Source organism: Sorex araneus, chromosome 8, assembly GCF_027595985.1.
Source record: "Sorex araneus isolate mSorAra2 chromosome 8, mSorAra2.pri, whole genome shotgun sequence".
NCBI classification, from domain to species: Eukaryota; Metazoa; Chordata; class Mammalia; order Eulipotyphla; family Soricidae; genus Sorex; species Sorex araneus.
This window is the reverse complement of record NC_073309.1, coordinates 53,276,126-53,301,946: the sequence shown is the minus strand read 5'-3', so window position 1 is coordinate 53,301,946 and position 25,821 is coordinate 53,276,126. Positions and strand designations below refer to the sequence as shown.

Sequence of the window (25,821 nt, the reverse complement as noted above, 5' to 3'; positions counted from 1 at the left end):
GGTTCCCTGCACCTCTCGGCCCTCACATCCGTCCAGCTTCTGCCCTACCCGCTTCTCCCACCAACGCGGGTCCGCGGAGTCCCCAGTGCCCGTCGCCCTCTCCCCTTCTTCCCCTCTCCCCCTCCTCTCCCCTGCGCGCCGGCCTCCGACCTTCCCTGCTTCTCCTTCTCTCTCCCTCCCACCCCTGCACCCTCCCTCCGCTCCCCTCCCCTCCCCCTGCTGCTCCCTCCATCATCAGTATTCTGCTCGCGTCGCTGCCGCTCTCGGCTGCTCTCGGTCGCTGCCTGCCGCACCGTCCGAGGCGGGGGGCCGGGGCCGGGGCCGGGGCCTGGGGGGGTGGGGTGGGGGGAGCGCGGCGCCCGCCGGCGGCCCGCGCAGGGAGGCAGGCGGGCGGGCGGGCTGGAAGGAAGGCAGGCAAGAGGAAAGGGAGCAGGGGCGGCAGCAGGCGGAGGCTGGCGGGCGGCGGGCGGCGCCGAGGCTCAGAGGACCCCCACCTCGCCGCCGCCGCCGCCGCCGAGCCCCCTCCCCAGCCGTCGCGGGGCGCGCGGGGACCACCGCCAGGGACCCCGGGCCGGCGCAGCCCCGCCCCCCGCGCCTCCCTGCAGCGGGCCTCGCACCCCACATCCCCGCGTCTCTCTGGGGGGGCCCTCCCCCCCGGCCGGGCATGCTGCCCCCGGAAGGAGCCCTGAGCCTCGCGGTGAGTACCCGGCCCGGGGGCGCCGCGCGGGCCGGCGGGGGTCGTGGGGGACGTTGTCTAATTAGGGGGCCGCGGTCCAGGCCTCCTCGGGGATGGGGGGGCGGCGGCAGAGGACAGTGGGCGGGGCCTGGCGGAGAGCAGCGGCGGGTGGAGGCGGCGGCGAGGGGGGTCTGGGGGGGCCCAGAGAGTTGTGCATGGGGGGGGTCGCCGCCGCCGCCAGGCACCGGCTGGGGGGAACGTCGGGGGTGGCCGCCGGGCAGCGTATCCACTGTGGGGTTAAGGATGTCGGCTTGGATGGGGGGGTAGCAGGGGGCGTCGGCTGCCCCCCCCGTTCTCGGTGCCCCTCGTGCCCCTCCCACCGTCCACACCGCGGCTGCCGGGTGGGGGGGCACGGCGGCGGTGGGGAGGGGGAGAGGCGGGCTCGGGGTTTCCTTGGTGACCGCGCCTGGCAGGAGCGGTTGCCTTGGCAACCGGGGAGAACCGGGGAGTTTGGGAAGTGAGAATGGGAAAGGCGCAGGGGGTGAGTGGGGAGCGACCCAGCCCCCTCCTCAGTCTCCAGCCTCCCCCTGGGCTCCCCCAGACCTTGCCGTGGAGTGCCCTTGTCCCCCTCCCCACATCCTCCGGCCCTACCAGCCGGGACCTCGCGGCTGTGCCCGGACCCCCTGCTATCCTCCAGCGCCCTCGGCACCCCAGGGCACCCTGCCTGCCGACCTAACTTCCCTCCCTCCGTGCGATCCTCCTCTCTATGTCCCTCTCTCGACCTTTTCTGGAAGCCCCCAACTTTAGCCTCCCCCACTACCTACCATGTTGGTCTGTGCACCCCTTTTTTCTCGCCCCTCTGCTCTGGATGCCCATCGCCCCCTTGGAGATCTTTCTCCTGGGCCCATCTTTCCCAGGGACCCCTGTTCCTGCCTTCTCGGCCCTGTGACCCCCTACTCCCAGACCCCCCTCCGGCCAGCTGCCTCCCGGTCCCCTTTGAGGCCCAGGATCTAAGTGGATGGGGGGTCCCTCCCCTCCTCTTGTCCCCCACTGCCAGGGACTGCCCCTCTCCTGCCTAGGGGTCCCAGGCCAGCCTCTCTGGGGCCGCGCATGGCCCCTTGCCCATGTCCTGTGGGCCACTCCCATCCTGACCGCTCCTTCCCCACCCCCACCCACCTGGCTCCAAACCCTACACCCCGCGGACCCAGCGAGGGCCTCTCCGACTTTCTCTCTAGGGTGGGGAAATCCCCCGGGGAGAGCCCGCCCGGCAGGGGAGGGGGGAGCCTGCCTCGGGGCTGCCCCTCAGCCCCTCCCTGCCCCCTCCCCAGCTGGGCGCTGCAGTGGAGCCTCCGCAGCGCCCCATTGCTATGCGCCTCACATCTCCAGTCCCCGCGCAGCCGCCAGACAGGAACTGGGCTCCAGCAGCAGCTGTGGGCCGCCAGCAGCTTCCCTCTCGCTCGGCCCGGCAGCGTCCTAGCCCCCCAGAGGAAAAATACAACCCCAAGGCCCCAGCAGCTCCGCGGGGGCCAGCGCCACCTTCTTCCTGGGGCGCCTTCTGTGCCCCGTCCTGCCTCCCCGAGCCCCACCCCCATCCTGCTCCTCCCTCCCTTCTCGGGGTGCCTCTCCCCCTGCCCCCCAGTCTCTAAGCACACCGAGAAAGAAGGGACAGGGACGGGGAGCTGTAGAGAGGATCAGGCAAGGAGCTCACCTCATCTGAGGGGGCAGGGCTGAGGCTCCCATGTGGTATGAGGTACGGGCCATCCCTGGTGGGGGTCCCAGGGGCACAGGGCCTGAGCAGTCCCCCAACTCCCAGCCTCATGCACTCAGGCACACCTGCTTGCAGATGTTTTGGGGGGCTGCAAGGAGAGGTGACCTCATGCTCCCCTGCCACCTGATGCCCTGGTCCCAAGTAGCGGCCCACCTAGCAGCACTAGAGAGAACTGGGCGCCGGGGGGGGGGTCCCCACAGCTCTGAGGGTAGAGCTGGGGGCCACGGAGGGAGGTGGGACTGCCAGTCTTGCTTGGGGGGTGCCAGCCTCCCCTTTCAATGTCTCCCCTCTCCCTCACTTCTGCCCTGTGCCGACCCCCTTCCCTGCAGCCTTTCTTCCTGGCTGTGACCACCTCCAGTGCTTTGAGACTATTTCGTTTGCTGCCAACTTTTTTTTTTTAAAACTTAGTGATTTCACATACAAATCCATCTGGCCACGGGGCCGCGGCTGCGCACCAGGCTCACTCTGATGAGCGTTTGCAAAATCCAGTGGGAACTCGGGGGCCCTGAGTGGAGTGGATGTTACAGGTCAGGGGCCGCTCCCAGAGCCCCAGTGCCCGGGCTCTCAGGAAGCCAGTCCCTGTAGCGTCCAGCCTCTCCTGCCTCTCTCCCCCTCAGTGTCTGCCCTGCTGCCCTGGCGCCGGCCACACTTCCTCCTTTGATCTCCTTCCCAAAGGGCTCTGACTGACTCCCTTTGATTCCCTCATGCCCTGCGGTAATGATGGGGTGGGTGGGAGCCTGAGCTCCCGGCCTCACTTGCAGCCAGCTTGCTTGGGCTTCTGGGAGTGCTCCCCCTCCAGTGCTCCTTATCGCCTCTCTTTTTATTGCCGCCTTGGGACCAGGCCCTCTCCTCCAAGCCAGCGGTGCAGGAAGTGGCTGTGTTGCAGCAGGCTGACTGTGGTTGCCCCGTTTGGTCCCCATGTGTCCTATGGCAGTTGTGGGGGGTGGCCACGCAGGTGAACACTGGAAGTTCATCTGGTATACACAGGTCCTGGGGGACCTGGGCCTCAGCGCCACTGTGGGAGCCTGGGTGTCGCCTGGAGGGGGGAGGTCAGTGTGTGTCTCAGCATCAGCCCCCACCCCAGCCGGCCCGGGGGGTGGAGAGCCCTGGCTGCACCCGAGCCCCCCTCCGTCCCTCCTGGTCTGGAGAGTGGAAGCGCGCTTACAGAAAGGGGGTACCAAGAGAGCGAGGCGAACAGCAGGACCTCCCACCCGTTGCCTGGAAACCCACAGAAGCTGCTGTCTTGGGGGGCAGAGGGAGCCCAGGAGGGTGGGGGGCAGGAGGTGCTGGGGGAGGCAGGAAGCCAAAGGGGCTCCCATCTCCACCCGGGGGAGCATGTGGGCGGGTCCCTGTGTGGTCAGGTCAGACAGGGCAGCTGCTCTGCCACATGGGTCATCAGCACTCACACCTGCCATGCTGGGGGCCGCATGCTCCCGGCTCTACTTCTTCCACTCCCTTTGGGGGCCCCATGGGGAGCTTGAGGTCCTTAGACAAGGCCATGGGGGCTAGAGGCGGCTGGGCTGGGGTGTGAGACCCAAGGCAGTGGCCTTGAGTCGCCCCAAGGTGGGGAAACTGAGTCTGGGGGAATTCAGGTCCCTGATTGTCCCTGTAATTTGATGATCACAACAGGCTCTTAGGAAGCATCTTTATTATTTGTGGGGCGGGGGGGGGGGGGGAAGGGGCACACTGGTGGTGCTCAGGGCTCACTCCTGGTGGGCTTGGGGGACCATATGTGGTGAGGGGACTTGAACCCGGGTGCTAGGTCAGCGCCCTCCCGCTGTGCCATAGCTCCATAAAGGCCCCTAAAGTGAGGCAGGCCCTGAGAGACAGGCGGGCGTCTCCTTCGCATGCCCTGGAGCCCCCAGCACAGCACAGAGGGTCTTTCCCCCAGGGCACCGGAGGGGAGCAGCGGAGACCCTCCGGTGAGTGTGCGTGCGCCCCACTTCCTGGCCAAGAAGCATTTGGGTTCAGTCAGAGTTAGGGGTTTGCAGGTGGCGGCGGGGCTGAGTCCCTAAAGGGGAAATTCTTCTTCTCCCCCCGCCCCCAGGAAGCCAAACATGAGCTTTAAATTTCCCTGTCAGGCTGGAAAGACGAGATGGGACTGGGGCTTGCCTGGAACAGGGCCCACCAGAGCACCACTTAGGGTCCCCCACGCCCCCAGGATAAGCACTGAGGCCACCAGGTGTGGCCCCAAACAAAACAACAAAATACAACCAGTGTTTCCATCACATCTGCACCCGGCATGCCCCCCCCAGGTGCCCCCTCTGCACACCAGCCTTGCCGGGGGTGGCGGGGGCTCCGGGAGGCTGAGGGGCAAGGACTGAGTTCTGGCGATGTCCAAACACCAGCCCAGGAGGGGACCCACTTTGCAGAGGAGCAGACTGAGCCTTGCCTGGTCCCTCCGGCGCACATGCCCCTGTGTGCAGTGGAGAAGGGGGTCCTTGTCTCGAAAAGCAACATGGCAAGGAGCTCCTTTGGGGACCCTCGAATCCATACCCCCAGGGAAGGGAGAGCCCTGCCCTTCTACGGACACCTGAGAAAGAGTTGGGGCCCCCGTCCTGCCCTCTTCCCTTCCTCTCACTTCCCCTCCAGCTCAAGAAATGGGGAGCAGGATGGTGGGAGTGCCCCCAGCAGGCTCCCGTCCCCGCCCATAGCCTGTGTCCTCTGTCCCCAGAGGGAGTCCCTGGGCAGGGTCTGGGAGGACAATGACTGTGGGGTGCCGGGGTGGGGGGCCTCTGCTGCTTCCCCGAGACCCTGCTGCCTGGCTGCTCTCTAGCTCCTCCAGCGCCTCTCTCCTCCCTCCATCCTGATGCCCCCCCCGCCCCCCCAGGGGTCTCTGACTCAAGAGGCCGCCCATCCTCCTGCTGTGTGCACGGCTTGCTCACTCCCGCCAGCCCTCACCCCTGCTCCTAAGTCTCGGCTTTTTAATTATAGGGGCAGTTGGGACCACAATTGGTGGTGTTCGGAGCTTCTTCCTGACTCTGAGCCCAGGGGCCACGCCTGGCAGGGGTTGGGGTGGGGGGGGTCCCTCTGGGGTGCCTGGGGTGGAAATAGGGCATATTGTGTCCAGAGTTAGTGCCTTTTCCACTGGACTGTCCAGCCCCCTTAGTCTCACGTCTAACATCCCCTTCCCTGGACCCCCCGGCCTGCCCAGAACTCCCACAAGCTCTGCTGACCCACTGTAGAGTACCAGGCCCTGAAATCTAGGCAAGTGTTTGTGGTCCTCTAGCCCCGCGGGGGGGAGGGGGGTCCTGACAGCTTGGGGGAGCCTGCAGAAAGCACACAAACCCTGCCTGACTTAGCCTGGAAACAAGATAGGGTCTTGGTTGCCAGGTAACTAACTGGGGTTCACTGAATCAAGGGGCAGAGATGGTGTAGGGGACCCTAATCTGTGGGCTGGGGAGGCGGGGGACAGGGAAGGACCCTTGGGAACTTAGTCCATGAAAGACTGAATGACCAGGGGGTGCTCTTTCTGGGGGTCAGAGAGACAGGAACACCCTCTGCTCCCCACTGGCTCTAGGCCACCCCGGGCAGCCCAAGCCAGGCTGGGCGACTCCTCAGCAGCTGGGGACCCTCCCAGGCTTCTCAGGTTCTTCGAGCCTGGGGACGGTCACTCTCAGGTTAAAACTCCATCTCCTCCCTGCCCAGCACAGCCGGAAGTCCTGCCTCAGACCTGCCCTTCTTACCCCCCACACCACCACTACCCAGAGAGAGGGTCTGCAGGCCGCTCCCTGGGTCTAGCCCTGGAGGCCCTGCTGTATCCCACCCAAGCTCTGGTCCCGATCCTCCACCCTGTCCCCCAGGGCCCCTCATGCTCTCTCTGCCACATCCTGACCCACAGGGCCAGCGTGGGGAGGAAGGGGTGGGTGCCGCCTGGCCGCCCAGCCCAGCTCAGCTCAGGGTTCCTCCTCCGGCATGGTGGCCCCCTCAGCGCCGAGCAATAGCGGAGCCGGCTTCGTGCCGGGATAGGTGGGCACTTCTGCCGTGGGACAAGGTTCGTGATATTGGAGAAGAGCAGCATGGGGCCATCACCTCTGTCAGGCACCATTTCCCAGGCACATAGCGGCCACCAGGACTGAGCTGCACGCCAGGTGCATGTGTGTGTCCGTGGGTGTTTGTGTGTGTGTGCCTGTGTGCTGAGTGTGTGTATATGAATGCTTTGTGTGTGTGAGCGTGTGCGCGCGCGCGAGTGTGGGCCAATCTCCAGAGGCCTGAGCGTTTGATGGAGCCAGATGTGCATCTGGGCACAGCCCTGGGGCCAGTGTGGCAGAAGCAGCTGCACGGTGGGGGTGGGGTGCGCGGCTGCCCCCGGCCAAGCAGCCCAGAGGGGTGGGCCCAGGGTGGGCTGAGACCTGCAGCCCTGCCAGGGTCTGGTCTGAGTAGTGGCATGTGAATGTGTCAACAGAAGTGTGACACAGGTGCCAGACAACACTGAGGCCACTGCCTGGTTCTTCCCTGTCCCTGGGGGCCAGTGAGGGCTCACCAGAGCACCCACTTCCCTTCCCTGCCCCTGAGTGTGTGGGCCACCGAAAGGCTGGCAAAGGGGCAGGCTTCTGGAAAGACAAAGCCCAGACGTGGCAGAGCAAGGCCTGAGGGGGGACTATGGGGGTCTCTGGGAGCGTATGGGGGTCGGGACCCAGGCAGGGGTCTGAGAATGATTCACCAGTCCCAGCCAGTGGGGAGAGAGAACGAGAGAGTGAGAGCAAGAGAGAGCTCGAGAGAAAGCAAGAGAACACGCAAGAGAGAGCAAGAGAGTGAGAGTAACATGAGCGGCAGAGTGGGCAGGAGGCGGTGGTGGGGGTGTGCCTCTGCGGGGTTCCCCCAGTCGTGGGTGCAGGGCCGTGAAGTCCCCCCCGGTCCTGAGAGCCGATGTATCTCAGAGTCCCTAGGGAGGGTGACTGAGGGGTCGCAGACCCAGCTAGGCCTGTGGACCTCACCATGGTCTGAGCCACAAAGGGACTAGGTTGGGGTATATGAGTGTGTGTGCATGTGTACTGTGTGTGCGTGTATGTGCGTGTCTGCGTGTGTATGCATGTGTGTGCACATGTATAAGTGTGTGTGTATGTGGGTGCTAGCCAACCCTGCCCACAAAAGGGACAGGCTGTGTGGGATGGAGGGGGGTGCCCGCCCACCCTCATGGGTTTCCAGATGGGGCCTGGCCAAAGTGCCAGGAGAAGGGGGTGGGCAATGGGCTTTGTGAGGGCACAAATGAAAACTGACCCGGTGTGGACAGGCTTGGGTGCCTGGCATCGGTGGGGGGGGGTGGTACCTTGGGGGGACAGCTTTAAGCCCTGCCTAGGACCAGGGTTCCGCGGGACAGGTGGAGCCAAGCTCAGCTGCCCCAGAGGCAACGCCGGCCACGAGGCCTGGCTGGGCACGGTGCAGGCCCGCCCCCTCGCGCTGCCCAGCACCAACCAATGGGTTAATTAGATAACGGAGCCTTTGATTAAAGGAGGGAGGGGGAGGCGCGGGCGGCGGAGGGCGGAGGGAGGAGAGAGGTGGGAGGAGGGAGGAGGGAGCGCCGCGGCTCCGCACCGCCGTGTGACTAGAAATTGTAATCGGGAGAGCCGGGGCGGGCGGACCGGACCGGGACAGACAGAGCAAGCGGACTGAGGGACAGACGGACGGACTGTGCGGACCTGGGGGCGGGCGCGGCCCAGCAAGGACGAGATGGGGGAGAAGGAGAGGGGGCACGCGGCGCCCCTGAGGGCGGGGAGGCCGTGAGGCGGTGCGCCCACGGAGGAGGCGCTGACAACCCCCACTGGCCGGGCCCCGGGAGAGAGACCCCCGGGCCGGGGAGGCGGGGAGAGGCGGGGGCGGGGGTAGGAGGGAAGCCCCCCCTCCGTCCGAGGGGAGGAGACTGTCGCATTGGTCTCTCCTCGGCCCCCCCGGGGGTGGGAAGGGCGACAGGCGAGGGGGGGGGCGCGGGGAGACCAACGAGGCCCTGCGCCCCCCCCAGTGCCACCTCCGCGGGCCGCCCTGGAGCCCCGGGGCCGCGGAGCCCCCTAGCCCGGCAGGCGGAATGTGGAAGGGGGGCCGGGAGCTCAGGGGGAGGCCCAAAGGAAGCGGAGCCACCGGGGTGAGTGTCGCGCTATGGGGGGCAAGGGCGCGAGGGCGGGCTGCACTGGGGTGCCGCGGGGCTGGGGAAACGGCGGTGCAGGGGGTGCTTCAGGCTCTGCCATTGATTCTGGGGCAGCCCATCTCAGGGTCCAGCGCCCCCACCAACCCTGCTGGGCTGTGCCAGCCCCTACGCTCAGAAAATATGGGATGCGTGGGTGGAAAGGCGCGTCCGCCCCCACCCCTGACGGGCGCGCTCTCCGGGTACCCTCCCCGCACCCCGTCTCTGTCCCACTGTCTCTGTCCCTTTGTCCCTCCATCTCGTCCCTCTGTGGGTCTCTGTCTCGCACAGGCATTGGTGCACGGACATGCGCAGACGCATTTTTCTCCATATGAGCTGAAAAGCCCCGGGAAGCTGCAGTGGGAGGGAAGGCGCGTGCGCGTGTGTGCGTGCGTGTGTGTGTGCGTGCCCGTGGGGGGCATGTGTGTGCGCGCGTGCAAATGTGTGCTCGAGTGTACGTGCTGGTGCTCGTGTGTGCATGTGCACGCGCATGAGTGTGTGCATGTGCAGGAATGTGTGCGTGTGTTCATGTGTATGCGCTCATACATGTGTGAATGTGTGCTTAAGTGTGTGTGCCATGTGTGAATGTGTGTGGATGTGCATGCATGTGAGTGTGCTGGGCATGGCTGGTTGTGCCCCCTGAGGGTGTGTCCTGGGCTGTGTAGGGGTGTCTGTCCAGTCCACCCTGTCTTTGGTGAAGGGCCTCGAGTTGCCTGTTTGAGGGTGTCTGTACTCTCCAGAAGCTATGTGGAAGCTGCAGGGATGCCCAGCCCATGGCCAAGCTGTCCCTCTGCCCCGCGCCTGTGTCCTCTGCAAACTGGGCGCTTCCAGCAAGGCCCCCATCACCAGGCAGGCGACAGGGCCAGGACCTAGTGAGGTGTTCATGGTTCCCCCACCCTACCCGCTGGCTTAGCAGTCCAGACCTTTTGGAAATGCAGCGGGAGGGAAAAGGGGGGTGGGCCGGGACTGGTCCCAGCGCTAAACCTACCCTGTCTGCTCCTGACCAAGCCTGTGGTGCCTTGTCCACCCCTGGCAGCTATAACAGGTGGTGACACCCCCAGCCCCGCTGTCCCCTGGGACTCCTCCTCAGCCCTCTCTGCGGGGAGACTGGCACCATAGCTTCTCCTTCAGGAGCCCTGAGTGTCCCCCATCCCCACCCCAGCCCCTCAGCCGCTCTCTGAGGTTGGGATTCCCCAGGGAACTAAGAGTGGACCATGTGGCAGTGCCTTGGCCTGTGCCCCTTCTCTGTTCCCTCCACTGTCCCTACCTCTTACCACCCTTTTGGAAATCATGCAGAGAATTGAGCATCTGTTCATTTGGCTTTGGGTTTGGGTCTGACTCCTGCCTCTGCTCAGGCGACCCTCTGGGGAGCCGGGGATGGAAAGGTCGGCTGAGCCAGGCAATCGCCTTCCCCTCGGTTCCATCTCTGCAGCTCTAGAACTAAGTTTTGTGGTTTTATTTCAACTTGTTTTCATTTACTGGGGGGTGGGGCGTGCTCCGGGATCCCTCCGCTAGAGCTGGGGACAGAAACCGGGTCCACCAAGGCCACAGCGCCTTCATCTCCTGGACTAGGCCTCTATGGCCCCAGAACCGATTTCGGCTCTGAACCGAGAGCCCGAGGGCCCACCCTCACCGCCCGCGGCCCTCACGCGTGTCCTCTCTCCGCAGCCCCCCGCCGCCCGCGCGGAGCATGAACATTGAGGATGGCGCGCGCCCGCGGCTCCCCGCGCCCCCCGCGGCCGCCCGGTAGGATGTCGTGGCCCCGCGGGGCGCTGCTCTTCCTGTGGCTCTTCTCCCCGCCCCTGGGCGCCGGCGGGGGCGGCGTGGCCCTGAGCGCCGCCGCCGCCGGGGGCGCCCCGCCCGCCACCTCCTGCCCCGCCGCCTGCTCGTGCAGCAACCAGGCGAGCCGGGTGATCTGCACGCGCCGGGAGCTGGCCGAGGTGCCCGCCAGCATCCCCGTCAACACGCGCTACCTGAACCTGCAGGAGAACGGCATCCAGGTGAGTGCACGGGCTGGGGCTCGGCCGCTGCGGGGATCGCCCCCTTGGCCTGGAGCCTCAGTTTCTCCCTGGGGCCTGGGGGTGGCAGGGCCAGCGGGTTTCTGGGTAGGCACTGGCTGGTGTTGCCCCAGCTGTGGGGTGCCTCGTGGGCGGGGTGCGGTGGCCGGTCGTGGCTGAGTGAGAGCTGGCCTCTGGGGGCGTCCCACCCCTGCTACAGCCCCCTGCGGGTCAAAAGAGCAGAGCACCCCAGGTGTGGGATGGTCCAGACCAGCCCCCTTACCATGTGAGGACCTGGGGTGGCTGCCATGGGCAGGAAGATTGGAACTGCTTAAGACTTCGGGTCTCTTGGGGCTGGAAGGATAGTACAGCAGTCAGGGTGTTTGCCTTGCACGTGGCGGGCCTGGGTTCAATCCCCAGCATCCGATATGGTCCCCCAAGCACTGTCAGGAGTAACTCCTGAGTGCAGAGCAGGAACCCCTGAGCATTGCTGGGTCTGACCCAAAAAGAAAGAAAAAAGACAGGGCCTCGATCTGCATGTAATGGGGGTGAGTCTGCAGTTCGGGCCAACCCTGCATGCTGCTTCCGAGGTAGCACCGCCTCCTGCTGTCCGTCAGTCCATCCTCCAGGAGTCCTGGGGAGGCCCCCTCAGGGGACCCTGCCCTGCCTCTTAAATGGGAGAAATGCTCTAGCATGGGCGGGGACTCTGCAGCTAGGGGTGCCTCACCCCAGGACTCCCAGGCCCCCCAGAACCCCCTCCTGAGATGCCCCATGCTTGGAACCCCTCAGAGACATGAGTGCCGAGAGGGCAGGAGACCCCCAGGTGCTCTTCAGGGGTCTGTGTGCCTTGCGGGCTGGCACGGGTGTGTGGCAGCGTGTGTGAGACTTTGTGACAGCGTGACACTGTGTGTGTGAGCATGTGTGACAGTGTGACTGAATGTGTGAATATGACAGAGAGTGGCTGTGTGTGTGACAGAATACGTGTATGACAGTTTGTGACATACACACATGACAGGGCCCACCAAGCCAGCAGTCCCCACGTGCCCCGCCCTGCTGGCTGGAGTCTGTCTCAGGTGTCAGGGGACAGACTTGCACCTGCGCTGGGCTGCTGGGTGACACCTTCCAGCCCCGCCTCCCCTTGCCTGACACTCCCCCAGAGACATCCCTGCTCGTGGGTCAGCATGTCCCCGTGGAGGGACAAAAGTCCACGAGAACCTGGGGTGCAAGAGAGGCGCCCGATGCAGGCACAGGGAGGGGGCAGGGGGGAACAGGTGACATTTGGAGCGGAGGTGGGAGGTGGGAGCCCCCTGGGGGCCGTGGCTATGGGGACAGAGGCAAAGCCCACCCAGTTGGTGGAGTGTTAGGGATGCAGACGCGGCTTCTGTGGACTCGGGCTGTTTCGGTTTAGGGGCCCCTGGGGCCGCCGCTGAGGGCCGTGGGGGTGTGGTTGGGCTGTGTGGGAGGCCACAGGGGGCCATGATGGACCCCACAGGCCACTCTGGTCTCTGCTGCTATGAAGACCTCAGTCCCTTCCTGCAGGGTTTCAGTCCGAGTGGCCCCTGCACTCAGATCCCCTAATCTGCTGTCTCTGGGCACCTGGGACCGCCATCTGGGGGCCGTGCACGGCCACTCCTGTAGGACCCTATGGTCTGTGGACAAGGCCCTGACTCCTTACTGCCCTGGGCTCTCTACCCCAGGGCCCTGCGCAGCTGCCGGGGCGTGCTCGGGGGAATGGGCCCTCATCCAGACCCCCGCAGAGAGGAGAGCCTGGCCTGGCACGTGAGAGGAAGCGCTTAAAAATACTTGGAACTTTTTCATGATCCACGTCCCCCAACTGAGAAAGCCGCCCGTCCCGCGCGATATAAATAACGACTGTTTACATCAGTGTCGGAGCTTTGCTGGCGCTTTGCTGTGCCCGAGTACGTGTATTTTTAAATTATTTATTGCAGAACGAATGCAAATTAATTTAGAAAAGGCTTGGAAGCGTCCCTGTGTGGAGGCTTCAGGGCAGCACCCAGCGAGGCCTGAGGGTGGTGTCTGCCCTGCCCATGATGGGCAGTCGAGCACACAGTTTCCAGCTAGGTTGGCACCAGTGAGGCCATCATGGCCAGTCTCACCAGTGTGGCCGTGAGGGGATAGGGTTGGAGTGGCCGGCGTGGTGTGGGAGTGGGGCTGCAGTGGCCAGCATGGCCAACGTGGCCGGCGTGGCAATGTGGTTGGCATGGCAATGTGGCCAGCATGGCTGGTGTGGCCGGCGTGGCTGGTGTGGCTGACATCGCAGTGCGGCCTATGTGGCGATGTAGCTAGCATGGCAGTGTAGCCGGCGTGGCAGTGTGGCCAGCGTGGCGGTGTGGCCAGCGTGGCTATGATGCTGATGCCCCCGGTGGGCTCCCCTGCTGCTCTCTGGGGGACAGGCACACGACCTCAGTGCCCTTCTCTGCAGCTTGGGGTGCCGGCCCAGGGCAGATTGCAGCGTGCGGGGAAGATGGAGAAGCAGTGCCCAGAGAGGACCCTGGTGACTTGCTGTCAGGGGCTGAGGTCCTCCCTCACAGGATGGAAACTTCTCTGACAGGCACCACATATCCATGCAGTGCACACGTACATACACTCATGCTGGCACACGTGCACCTGCCCTGCGCCCACAGCAGAGGGCCGTGGAGAAATCTGAGCTCAGGGCAGTTGCCTCCCCTGGCCTCCCCAGTGGTCACTTTCTGGTCACCTGGCTCCTGCCTGGACTGTGCCCTCCACTGCCTGCTGTGCCCAGCACCCAGAGCCATCCGGGCACACACCACGGCTTAGCAGACACAAGTGTGAGGCCACTCGGGGGCGCCTGCCAGGGGTGTGTAGGGGAGAAAGGGGACATCTGTCAGCCCAGCAGAGTCCTGTGGCTCCGAGCTGCCCTTTGCCAGCCTGCAGCACAATGGGGTGCAGACAGACCGCGTAGGAATGTGGGGACACCAGTGAGGAGGGTCCGAGTCACATGCAGCAGCCGCGGGAAGCAGGAGTGGCGACTTGATTGCCCTTCCTGGCAAAGGGCTGGGAACCCACAGCAGACACCGCGGCGGTCGCCTGTGCACGCCCAGGCGTGCGTCCCGCTGCCACTCAGGCCAGGCTGGCTGTCACCGTCCCTCGGGGGGCCTCCCTGCAGATCAGGCGGGCCGACAGCTGCACCGCCTCTCTGGGCCGCTCATCTCCCCGCTGCTCATCCTTGCTCCCTGTACTCCCCCCGACCAAGTGTCCATCTGTCTGTCCCGCCGTCATCCTGGGAGCTTCCTGCCTGCTGTGCTGTGGCTGTCAGCATCAGCGGCGCAGTGTCCGCAGCCCTTTCTTTGTTTCCACTCACTGGGCGTGCACGTGTGTGCGTGCGCGCGCATATGTGTATACGCACCTGTCTTTGTGCACATGTGTTGTGCATCTGAGTGTGGCTGTGTGCACAGATGCATAGGTGTGTGCGTGTCTGCATGTATTCACACGCGTACATGTGTGTGCACTGTGTACGTGTTATGTGCATTCATGACTGTGCCTGTATATCTGTGCATGCCTGTGTCTGTGCATGTGTGTCTGCATATGTGTGCACGTGCGTCTGTGATTACATGTCCATGTGTGCCAGTGTATGCATGTGTGTTCACGTGTGCCCGCATGTGTATGCACTGTGTTCCTGAGTGTGTACATGCATCTGTGACTGTGTCTTGTGTGCTTTTGTGTTTGCGTCTGCTGGTTTTATGCTGTGGTCTGGCATCTCCTTGTGGCATCACCCCTCCCCCTCCTCCGAGTCAGCAGAGCAACCCCCGAGGTCTCCAGGCTGCCACAACTCTTCCTCAGGGACTCATTGTGGAGAGAGTGGGCGATGAGAGCTTTGGATAGGCACCAGCAGTGGGGGTCAGAGGGCATGCGTGCAGCAGACTAATAAATTACCCAGATTCGGGGAGGCTCTGGTCCTCGAGGCCACCTGCTCACGGGCAGGCATGTATACAAAGGCAGTGGACGGGGGCTGGAGTAATAGTACAGCGGGAAGGGCATTTGCCTTTCAGCCAACCCAGGTTCAATCCCCGGCATCCCCTAGGGTCCTATGAGCACCGCCAGGAGTAATTCCTGAGAGCAGAGCCAGCTGTAAGCCCTGAACATCTTCAGGTGTGGCCTCAAAACAAAACTAACAAGGTGGTGGACAAGGCAGGGTGCTTCCATCCTCAGGAGCCTCTGCATCCTCCCAGGAAATCCCCAGCGGGGCTTCCCTAGTTTTGGGGAAGGGCAGCTGAGGACGAGTGGGGCATGTGCACTGTTCTCCTGCTTCCGGAAGCCAGTGGAAATACTTGGTGCCAAGCAGGGCAGGGTCCCCGCAGCAGGCCAGGCATTCGTGGGCACACATCTTCACTGTTTTGGGGAACGTGGGCTGAATCTGGGAGCCCACACTTGCAGAGCAAGTGCCGCGGTGCTCAGGCCCCGGTGGAGACCAGACTCCTTCCTCAGAGCCAGTGGGAGGCCAGAGACAGGACCAGGGCTGCAGGCCCACCAGCCCTGCCAGGAGTGATCTCCGGGCACAGAGGCAGGAGTGAGCCCAGAGCACAGCCAGGGGTGTCCCCAAGAAAACAGTCAGTCACAGTCACAGTCATCCCGTTGCTCATCGGTTTGCTTGATCGGGCACCAGTAACGTATCCATTGTGAGACTCGTTACTATTTTTGGCATATCGAATACACCACAGGGAGCTTGCTAGGCTCTGCCGGGCGGGCGGGATACTCTCGGTAGCTTGCCAGGCTCTCCAAGAGGGACGGAGGAATCGAACATGGGTCAGCTTTGTGCAAGGCAAACACCCTTCCCACTGTGCTATAACTCCAACCCCCCCCCCCCGCCCCTGCAAGACAAAACAAATCAAAAAGCAGCAAACAGAAGTGGTAACATCGTGGGGCTGCTCGTCTGGAAATGTCCCTCACAGTCCCTTAATCAGGACCAATCAGACTTCCTACGAAGGGTGGAACATTCTAGAAACCAAAGAAACAACAGAGGAGCTAGTCTGGGACTGGTGCCCCTGGCTCGGGGAAGGGATAAGAAACTCAAATGTGTGGTGCTCCCCGCCTCCCAAGGGCGTGCACCTCCCATGTGACCTGGGCATCTTGGAGCGGGGAGGGGCCTTGCGTGCAGAGAACCCCCATCGGAGTCCCAGGACAAACAGCAGAAATGCTTCTCAGTGACATGTGTAGGGTTTTCCGGGTGGCTGAGCCCCAGGAAGAAGATAGAGGTTTGGGCTGGATGGTCCGTCAGGAAAGAAGGTGGGGGGGTGGCTAAGGAGGGGCCGGGGCACAGGGTACTACCTCTGGCGACTGGCCAGCTGAGCAGCAGGGGACCCCGCACTCCTGGCTCCCACTGCAACTCCCCTCCTCCACCCTCGGGGTCCCCCGAACCAAGGAGCTCCCAGGCCTCAATTTCCCCCTTGTGTGACAGGCCCATCCTTGGCCACTTCCCAGAGGACATGTGCAGGGGCCCCCAGGTGTCAGGCAGACAGCGGGGTGGGCAGGCGCCCCTCCATAGACAACCCTACTGTCACTCCCAGGACACGCCCAAGCCCCCCGCCCCCGCGTCTCTGTCCTGCTTGTCAAGGTAGAGGCTGTGGGTGTCCCGGGCCCCCGTTCCGGCCCCTGCACTTCAGCTGTTTCTGATTCAGGGCTCTCATGGGGCTGTTTGATTTGATTGATTCATTTCATTATTAACTATTGGTCTGGGGCCAGATCCAGAGATGCTCAGGACCCACTCCCAGCTCTGCACTCAGGGCTCACTGCTGGCTCCGTGCTCAGCGCTCACTCCTGTGGGCTCATTATGGGGAGCCGGGGATTGAACCCGGATTGGCAGGATGCAAGGCCGGCGCCCTCCCTGCTGTCCTATCTCTCTGGCCAGCTCCTGTCCCCATTTTTGACAGAGAATCTTCGCAGGCTGGAGATGAAGGTGCATTTCCAATCCATTGCTTTGGGGGTAGGGTGAGGGTGGAGCCCTGGCAGACAGGGCCAGAGAGCCTGGTGGGACGGGGTTCATGAAGCGGGTGGCTTCCAGCCCCTCCACCATCCCCCACCTTCACACCTGCTGTCTCTGCAGGCCAGTGCCCTCGGCCACCCACTAGCAACAGAGCAGGCCCCTGTGCGCTCCTGGACTAGGAGGACCCTGGCCGGAAAGCGAGCACAGGGGTCAGCTCCAGCCCTGCACGTGGCCGACACAGGTCCGACCCCCGCAGCATCGCGCCCCCTGAGCCTGCTGGATTCACCCCTAAGCACAAAACCACACCTAGGGGACCCCTGGACCTCAGCAATGATGCGCAGCCTGGTGGCCTCAGCCGGGGGCGACATTTGTCCCCAGGTGACCAGAATAGGAAGGGTGACAGAGACCCCCCCCCGTTCCCCCAATCCTTCCCGCCCCAGCCCGCCCTGCGGCTGGGGGACTTCCTGTACCGACCATCCCAGACTCAAGACTCGGGGCACAGACTCCAGCAGCACAGCACCCCACATCCACGAGCAGGAAAGACTTCCTGCTGGTTCTACCTTAGGGTTCCGCTTTATGCTCTGACCCTCAAGCTACAGCCTCAGGGGCTCTTGCTAGCTGAGACCCTGAGGTCCCTCTTTGGGGCATAATCCTATTTTTTCTGTTTGTTTTTAGGCCACACCCAGAGATGCACTTGTCTAGTGCTCATTGTTACTCCCAGATTAGTGCTCATGATCAGAACTTAGGGTCACTCCTGTCTCATGTTCAGTGTTACTCTAAGATAAGTGCTCATGATCGGTGCTCATGGTGACTCCTGGCTCAGTGCTCCTCACAGTGGTGCCAGCGTCACATGCATTGAACACCTGCCTCCTGCATGCAGGGCCTGCACTCAGCCTGCTGTGCACTCCCCTATCCCCAGCTCTGTTCATGAGCACCCCTGGGTGCCAGGCTCTATCCAAGATGCAGGCTACTGTCTTTTTTCTTTTGCTTTTTGGTTCACACCCAGCAATGCTCAGGGGTTACTCCTGGCTCTGCACTCAGGAATTACTCCTGGCAGTGCTCGGGGGACCATATGGGATGCTGGGGATCGAACCTGGTTCGGCCGCGTGCAAGGCAAACGTCCTACCTGCTGTGCTATCGCTCCAGCCCCAAGACACAGGCTATGGGGCACGTGTCCACCCCTGCGGAGAGCCACCTTCAGGCTCAGCACCCAGGATGCTGCCCAGTTCGCTCCGCAGAGGGGCTGGAGCAGGTGCACGGGACAGGTCTGGGGTGGACACCACAGAAAGGGGTGAGCAGCCCTCGGGGCAAGCTGCTGGGGGCTCTGTGGGGAAAGGCCATTGCAGGGAGCCTGCGTGACCAAGACGTGGGAGGGGGGTGGAGACTGTTCCCGCTGGTCCCCAGCTTGCCAAGCTCGTCCGGTCACTAGTGCTCCTTGCAAAGGGCACAGGAAGGAAGGGAAGTGGAGAGGCCACCCAGAGTCAGCCCGTGCAGGAAACCCCCTAGTCTAACACTGGAAATGTTAAAAAAAAAAAAAAGAAGAAGAAGAAGAAAAGTAATGCAAATATTCCCAGCAGTGAGCGCACTAAGCACTGTGCTGCCGGTTCATCTCATTCAAAATGAATGCAAAGGATTTATCTGAATGGTGTTAGGATGAACAATGCCCCCAGTTGTTTTCCTACCACAGTTAAATTTTCATTTTAAAATTTTATTGTCCTATTTTTGTGTTTGGGCCACACCCGGGGGTGCTCAAAGCTTATTCCTGGCTCTGCATTCATGTGGGCTCACGGGATCCCATGGAGTGCCAGGAACCGAACCTAGCTGGGCCACGTGCAAGGCAAATGCCCTCCCTGCTGTGCCATCGCTCTGGTCCCTACAATTAAGTCTTGAATAAAAGATTTGTGAGGTCTGGAAGAATGGGGGCCCACAGTTCAGACAGGGCGCTAGACCCTCTGGCCTGGAGGACTTACCCTGTGCCAGCGGAGAGCCCTCACCTCCCTCTCTGCCCCCAGGGTGCCCCCAGGATCTGTCTATACCACCACCCATCTGTGTTTGGTCTCCCGTGCTCCACCCTGAGCTCAGCCTCGGGGCAGACAGGGCTGCAGCCGAGTTGTGGGATTCCGCCGGATCTCCGAGCCCAGCTGGAGGCCTGACGCACTGGGGTCACCCGATAGAATCTTGGGTCCCAGGAACGTACTGACTCATGGGTCACATGTGGCTGAGGATGGGCCTGCTGCCCTGTGCCCCGGGACAGCCCAGCCCGACCTCAGTTAAGGGGACAGGTATGGTGGGGACACCTTGCTGCCTAGATCCAGGAAAAACCCACTCACTCCTGACTGCGGCTTTGCAGCTGTGAGGCTAAGGGTGAACTATGTCCTTCCAGAACCCCCATGTATTGAAGGTGCAGGAGTGGATGCGCCCATGGCTGGGTTCCCCTGGGGACTCACTGAAATCAGACCCCAAGCTCTGGGCACTGTCCTCACAGGCCCTTCATGACCACGGACCTGCAGAGGAGGGGACAGAGGCTGACGTGATCTTTGAAAAATGTTATGGGAACCCTCCAAGAGAAGAGAGAGAGAGAAACCAGGGCTAGAGAAGTAGGACAGGGGATGAGGCACTTGCCTTGCATGTGGCCCTCCTGAGTTTGATTTCCAGCACCAAAAATGGTTCCCGAAGTACCTCCAGGAGTGACCCCAGAGCACAGAGCCAGGAGTAAACCCTGAGCATCGTTAGATGGAGCCCAATCCAAGAAAGAAAACAACGACAAAAAATAAATAAATAGGGGGCCGGAGCGATAGCACAGCGGGTAGGGCGTTTGCCTTGCACGCGGCCGACCCGGGTTCAATCCCCGGCATCCCGTATGGTCCCCGAAGCACTGCCAGGAGTAATTCCTGAGTGCAAAGCCAGGAGTAACCCCTGAGCATTGCTGGGTGTGACCCAAAAAGCAAAATAAATAAATAAACATAACCCAGAAAACACAGGGCCAGGTACAGGGGTTTAGGCATCTGCCTTGGATGCAGGCATCTTGATTCCATCCCTGGCACCGCCATGGATGAGCACCGAGCTAGGAGTAAGTCTTGAGCACTGCCCAGTGTGGCCCCCAAACCAACCCAGATTTCTAGACTTTCTCAGGGGAACCTACTGAAGCGGCATCAGGCAGGCCAGACAGCAAGCAGGGCCGCGCCCTGAGGCTGAGGGCTGAGCCCAGGGCCAGGGGCTGGCATTGCACCAGGCCCAGCAGCACCGCGGCTGCTGCCCAGCAATGGCCCCTCCACTCTGCACCCCTGCAGCTGAGCTCATGGGGGACGGGGTGGGGGGAAGGAACCTTGTCCCAGGCTTGTCACCCAGACCGGAAGCAGATGCGACCAAGCACAGTGCGTGGGAAACTCGCTAGAGGAGGGGCAGGGCAGAGCAGGACTCGCTGAGCTGGGGGGGAGGGGCGGGGGGCGGGGCGGGGGGCGGCGTCAGTCAGGCTGCTGCTGCCGGGGGCGAGCCACACTCAGAGGGACAGAGGGTCGGCACCTGGACATCTGAGCTGGGAGGAAGATGCCTTTGAAACAGATTCTCGCTGGCCACGGCCACACACTCTCTTATTTCATTTAGCAGGGACCCCGAGCTCAGAGACACTGACTCACTGGCCCACAGTCACACAGCACAGCAGCTGCTGCAGCACGGAAGAGGGCTGGTCTGAGAAAAGAGGGTGGGGCTGGCCCACGCAGCCCAATTGTCCGTTCCCAGTCGACCAGCTGGGTTCTGACTGGCGGGGCCCGCCCCCCTTATTTCCCTGTCCATGTCCTCTTCCCCCCCTCTTTCCTTCCGCCTGGGAGCACCTGCAGCCTGGGGCCTGGCCCGAGGTTCCTTTGAGCCTTCTAGATCAGGGAGAGGCCGGCGTGTGACCAGGCTGCGCCTTGGCGCTGGTTTCTGGATGGAGTGGGGGGCCCCCTCTCGGGGTTCAGGGAGAAGGGACATTTCTCAGCTGTACATTCCTGGAGAGCAAGGGAACTGCGCGGGAAGGCAGGAGGGCGGACCTGTGCCCGCGGGCTCAAGGGCGCTGGCCAGGCATGGGGCCACCGGGCCATCCCCGAGCCCTACCAGGAGTGGCCCCCAAACCAGAACTGGAAAAGGGAGATAAGGATGGGGGAGCATTCTGGGCCACAGTGGGTTAAACCAGTCTATTCCCAGACTGCCCGCCGCTGTCCGCCTGCCTCCAGCAGCTCCCAGGCCAACCCGTGGCTCGTGGCCCAGGTCCGGGCAGTCCATCCACTGGGGGGCGCTCGTAGTGCTGGCCGTGCCCCTGAGCGGCTGTCAGGCCACTTTGACTTTTTTTTTTTAACTCCTTTCCCCCCTCCCTTCCTTCTCTTTTTTTTTTTCTTTTTGGGTCACACCCAGCGATGCTCAGGGGTGACTCCTGGCTCTGCACTCAGGAATCACTCCTGACGATGCTCGAGGGACCCTATAGAATGCTGGGAATCAAACCCGGGTTCACCGCATGCAAGACAAACGCCCTACCCGCTGTGCTATTGCTCCAGCCCTCCTTCTTTTTCTTGATATGATTGTGGCTGTGACTACGGCTCTCTCTCTCTCTCTCTCTCTCTCTCTCACACACACACACACACACACACACACTCGCACACGCACTCACACACACACTCACTTGGCTGCAGTACTCCCTAGGAACTGCCATGTGGGTCATGATGTTCTGGAACATTCTGGCTGCGGTGCTCACTGGTGGTCTCTGACTGTCACACATCGTACTGAGGAAGTGCTCACACTTCCAAGATGGTGCTCATACAGACACTCACACACACATGTGCATACACACATATACACCATACGTTCATACATGCACATACACATATAGCACATGTCCCACCCAGACACAAATGCATGGCTGTCGCCATCTGAAATAACTTGTGGGTTTCAGAGATCCCAGGGAGGAAACTACCAAGAGAGCGTGTGTGTGTGTGACTGTGTCTGCGTGTGCATGTGTGCTAAACTTCGGCAGGACACGCTAGGGACTGAACTCCTAGCTTCACAACTGAGCTACTAAGTCTTCTCCCAGGCCCCTATTTAACTTTTGTTTCTTCTTGGGCCACACCTGGTGGTGCTTAGGGCTTACTCCTGGCTCTGAGTTCAGGAACTCCTGGCAGGCTTAGGGGACCATATAGGGATTAAACTCAGGTCAGCCACATGCCAGGCAAAGCACCTAGCCACTGGACCATCACTCCAACCTCTATTTTAATTGTTTACAGGAGCATTTTCTCAGGGCTGAAGACAGCGGCAAATGAGGCAGGTGCTTTGCACGCGGCTAACCTGCATTCAATCCCTGGCACCACACATGACAGGAGTGACCCGAGAGCAGAACCAGGAGTAAGCCCTGAGTGCTGCTAGGTGTGGCCCAAAAACAAAAGGAGAAAAAGAATTTGTGTGCCTGACTGAAGCCAGCGGCTCTGGCCTGGATTGAGAGGGCAGGGAAGGCAGGAGCTCCGGGGACACCAGGGCCCGTCTCAGAGCTGCAACCTAGTTCATGATGAACTGAGCTTCCGGAGCTTCCCAGGGGCCCCAGGGTGCGGCAGACAGACCCCACACTGCACGTCGGGGCCGGTCCCATCCTCAGTGCTGCAACGCAGAGTCAGTGCCCGTGACTTCCGACTGGTTCCAAGCACCAAAACTACTGCAAATCTGTTGTGGGGGCCCCTGGGTTTCTGAGCACTGGGGACCGGATGGGCCTGTCTCCGAGTGGCTCTCGCAGGGTGCTGCCCCAAGACTGTGGCTGGAGAAGGGAGGGCTGAGCGCTGCTCTGGGCGGCCGCTGGCATCCTCTCTGCTGTTCATCTCTGACAGTCCGGGAGGCTGCTAAACTCAGAACATTTCCATCACCCAAGTTTCCTCTGCCCCCTTCTCAGGCGTCCAAACACACAGGCACATGCCAGGCATACACTACATGCAAACACACAACATGTGTGACTTCACACACATGCACAGACATGCACACACACCATTCACGCCTCACGTAACCCATGCACGTGCACACTCTCCCCCGCCCCCCTTACTATGCCTGGAACAGCTGCCCAGCGGGCGTAACTGCCCTCCGCTCCGACATCTGAGCTGCTTTGATGCCTGTCACCTGCCCAAGTCCTGCTCTCACGGGAGAGACTTTGCTCCTTCCCGTTGCCCAGCCAGTGAGACCCTTGCACAGAGACTTCTGGGGTCTCTTCTGGGAGCACCCCCCCACCAAGGGTTAGAAGGATATCTGAAGCTGGGGTGGGGGCACAGGTGGCAGTGGGGAGGGTCATTCCATGTTGGGCTGCATGAAAGAATCGAGCTGGTTTTACCATGAGATCTTCCAAAGGGAAAAATGTTTACAAATGGGGAGGGTGGTGCAAGGAGAATGTTTGCCTTGACTGTGGCTGACCCAGGTTCAATACCCGGCACCCTATATAGTCTCAGGAGTCCAGAGCACCACTGGGTGTGGCCCCCTACCAAAAAATAGGGCTGGAGAGGTAGTGAAGGGGTTAAGATTCTGGTCTTGCACACAGTCGACCCAGGTTCAATCCCTGGCATCCCATAGGGTCCCCTGAGCCCTGCCAGAAGTAAGCCCCGAGTGGAGGGGCAGGAGTGAGCCCCGAGTGGAGGGGCAGGAGTGATACCCGAACACAGAGCCAGGAGTGTGCCCTGAGCACAGAGCCGGGATTGAGCCCTGAGCACAGAACCAGGAGTCAGCCCTGAGCACAGAACCAGGAGTGGGCCCTGAGCACAGAACCAAGAGTCGGTCCTGAGCACAGAGCCGATAGTCAGCTCTGTGCACAGAGCCGGGATTGAGCCTGTGACCCAATCAGGAGGGCCGGAGTGCACCCTGAGTTGGTCCCCAGCACAGAACCGGGAGTGAGCCCTGAGCACAGAGCTGGGCATGAGCCCCGAGCACCGCCGGGTGTGACCCCACACCGGCCGGAAGCTCAAGGGCCTTCAGGCCCAGCCCACTGATGAGCCCCCGCCCCGCCCGCAGGTGATTCGGACGGACACCTTCAAGCACCTGCGGCACCTGGAGATCCTGCAGCTGAGCAAGAACCTCGTGCGCAAGATCGAGGTGGGCGCCTTCAACGGGCTGCCCAGCCTCAACACGCTGGAGCTGTTCGACAACCGGCTGACCACGGTGCCCACGCAGGCCTTTGAGTACCTGTCCAAGCTGCGGGAGCTCTGGCTTCGCAACAACCCCATCGAGAGCATCCCCTCGTACGCCTTCAACCGCGTGCCCTCGCTGCGGCGCCTGGACCTGGGCGAGCTCAAGCGGCTGGAGTACATCTCGGAGGCGGCCTTCGAGGGCCTGGTCAACCTGCGCTACCTCAACCTGGGCATGTGCAACCTCAAGGACATCCCCAACCTGACGGCACTCGTGCGCCTGGAGGAGCTGGAGCTGTCGGGCAACCGGCTGGACCTCATCCGGCCCGGCTCCTTCCAGGGTCTCAGCAGCCTGCGGAAACTCTGGCTCATGCATGCGCAGGTGGCCACCATCGAGCGCAACGCCTTCGATGACCTCAAGTCGCTGGAGGAGCTCAACCTGTCCCACAACAACCTGATGTCGTTGCCCCACGACCTCTTCACGCCCCTGCACCGCCTCGAGCGCGTGCACCTCAACCACAACCCCTGGCACTGCAACTGCGACGTGCTCTGGCTGAGCTGGTGGCTCAAGGAGACGGTGCCCAGCAACACGACGTGCTGTGCCCGCTGCCACGCGCCCGCTGGCCTCAAGGGCCGCTACATCGGCGAGCTGGACCAATCTCACTTCACCTGCTACGCACCCGTCATCGTGGAGCCACCCACGGACCTCAATGTCACCGAGGGCATGGCCGCCGAGCTCAAGTGCCGCACGGGCACCTCCATGACATCCGTCAACTGGCTGACCCCCAACGGCACCCTCATGACACACGGCTCCTACCGCGTGCGCATCTCTGTCCTGCACGACGGCACGCTCAACTTCACCAACGTCACCGTGCAGGACACGGGCCAGTACACGTGCATGGTGACCAACTCAGCCGGCAACACCACGGCCTCGGCCACGCTCAACGTCTCAGCCGTCGACCCCGTGGTGGCCGGCGGGGCGGGGGGCCCTGGGGGAGGACCCGGCGGCCCCAGTGGTGGCGGCAGCGGCGGCTACACCTACTTCACCACCGTGACGGTGGAGACACTGGAGACGCAGCCAGGAGAGGAGGCTCTGCAGCCACGGGGTACGGAGAAAGAGCCCCCAGGACCCACCACGGATGGCGCCTGGGGCGGCGGGCGGCCAGGAGAGGCGGCAGGCGCGGCTGCTTCGTCCACCACGGCGCCGGCCCTGCGCTCCTCCCGGCCCACCGAGAAGCCGTTCACGGTGCCCATCACGGACGTGACGGAGAATGCGCTCAAGGACCTGGACGACGTAATGAAGACCACCAAGATCATCATCGGCTGCTTCGTGGCCATCACCTTCATGGCCGCCGTCATGCTCGTGGCCTTCTACAAGCTGCGCAAACAGCACCAGCTCCACAAGCACCACGGGCCCACGCGCACCGTGGAGATCATCAACGTGGAGGACGAGCTGCCCGCCGCCTCGGCTGTGTCGGTGGCTGCGGCGGCCGCGGCGGCTGGCGGGGCCGGTGTGGGCGGGGACAGTCACCTGGCCCTGCCCGCCCTGGAGCGCGAGCACCTGAACCACCACCACTACGTGGCGGCCGCCTTCAAGGCGCACTACAGCAACCCGGGCGGCGGCGGGGCCAAGGGCCCAGGGGGCCTCAACTCCATCCACGAACCTTTGCTCTTCAAGAGCGGCTCCAAGGAGAACGTGCAAGAGACGCAGATCTGAGGGGCCCCGGAGCCTGCCCCGTCCCACCCCGCGCGCCCCAACGCCTGCCAGGGCCGAGGGCGCTGGGGCAGAGTCCCCAGGTGTCAGCCTGGACAGACACAGGGACTCAGGACCCCCATGCCACTCCGGGCTCCCCGCCAGCCCGGGGTGAAAGGAGCTTTGTCGAGGGGAACCCTCACCCCTCACCCCAACCACCTCCTTCTCTGACGGTTCATTTTTTGCAGTTTGACGCCTGTTCCTCCCCCCTCCCCTTCCGCCTCACCCCCAAGAGACAGCCAAGCCCCCCCAATGCCCCTGCCCAAGGCACTGAGCCCCCTCTGGCTGCCCCGTCCCAGCCCTCACCTACCCCCCCAGACTCTTTTGATACTGAAGGGAGGTTCGCGTCGACAACTACCTGCTCTGTAATTACTTTAAAAAAACATGGAAAAAGTAAAAAAATATTTTTTTTTTTGGTCATGGAAAGGA

General features: G+C 62.6%; 1 protein-coding gene across 2 annotated transcripts; it reads left to right on the top strand.

Moving 5' to 3' along the window:
• The first annotated feature begins 414 nt into the window (after nt 1–414).
• Nucleotides 415–25,821, top strand: LRRC4B (leucine rich repeat containing 4B). Of its 2 annotated transcripts, none has more exons than XM_055145034.1 (3): nt 415–697; nt 10,231–10,562; nt 23,527–25,821. In XM_055145034.1, exons 2-3 carry the CDS (start codon nt 10,266–10,268, stop codon nt 25,354–25,356), a joined length of 2,127 nt encoding a protein of 708 aa, XP_055001009.1. In that variant the 5' UTR covers nt 415–697; nt 10,231–10,265; the 3' UTR covers nt 25,357–25,821. The 2 variants fall into 2 exon arrangements, with proteins under 2 accessions (XP_055001009.1, XP_055001008.1); XM_055145033.1 differs by lacking the exon at nt 415–697 and adding an exon at nt 7,992–8,523.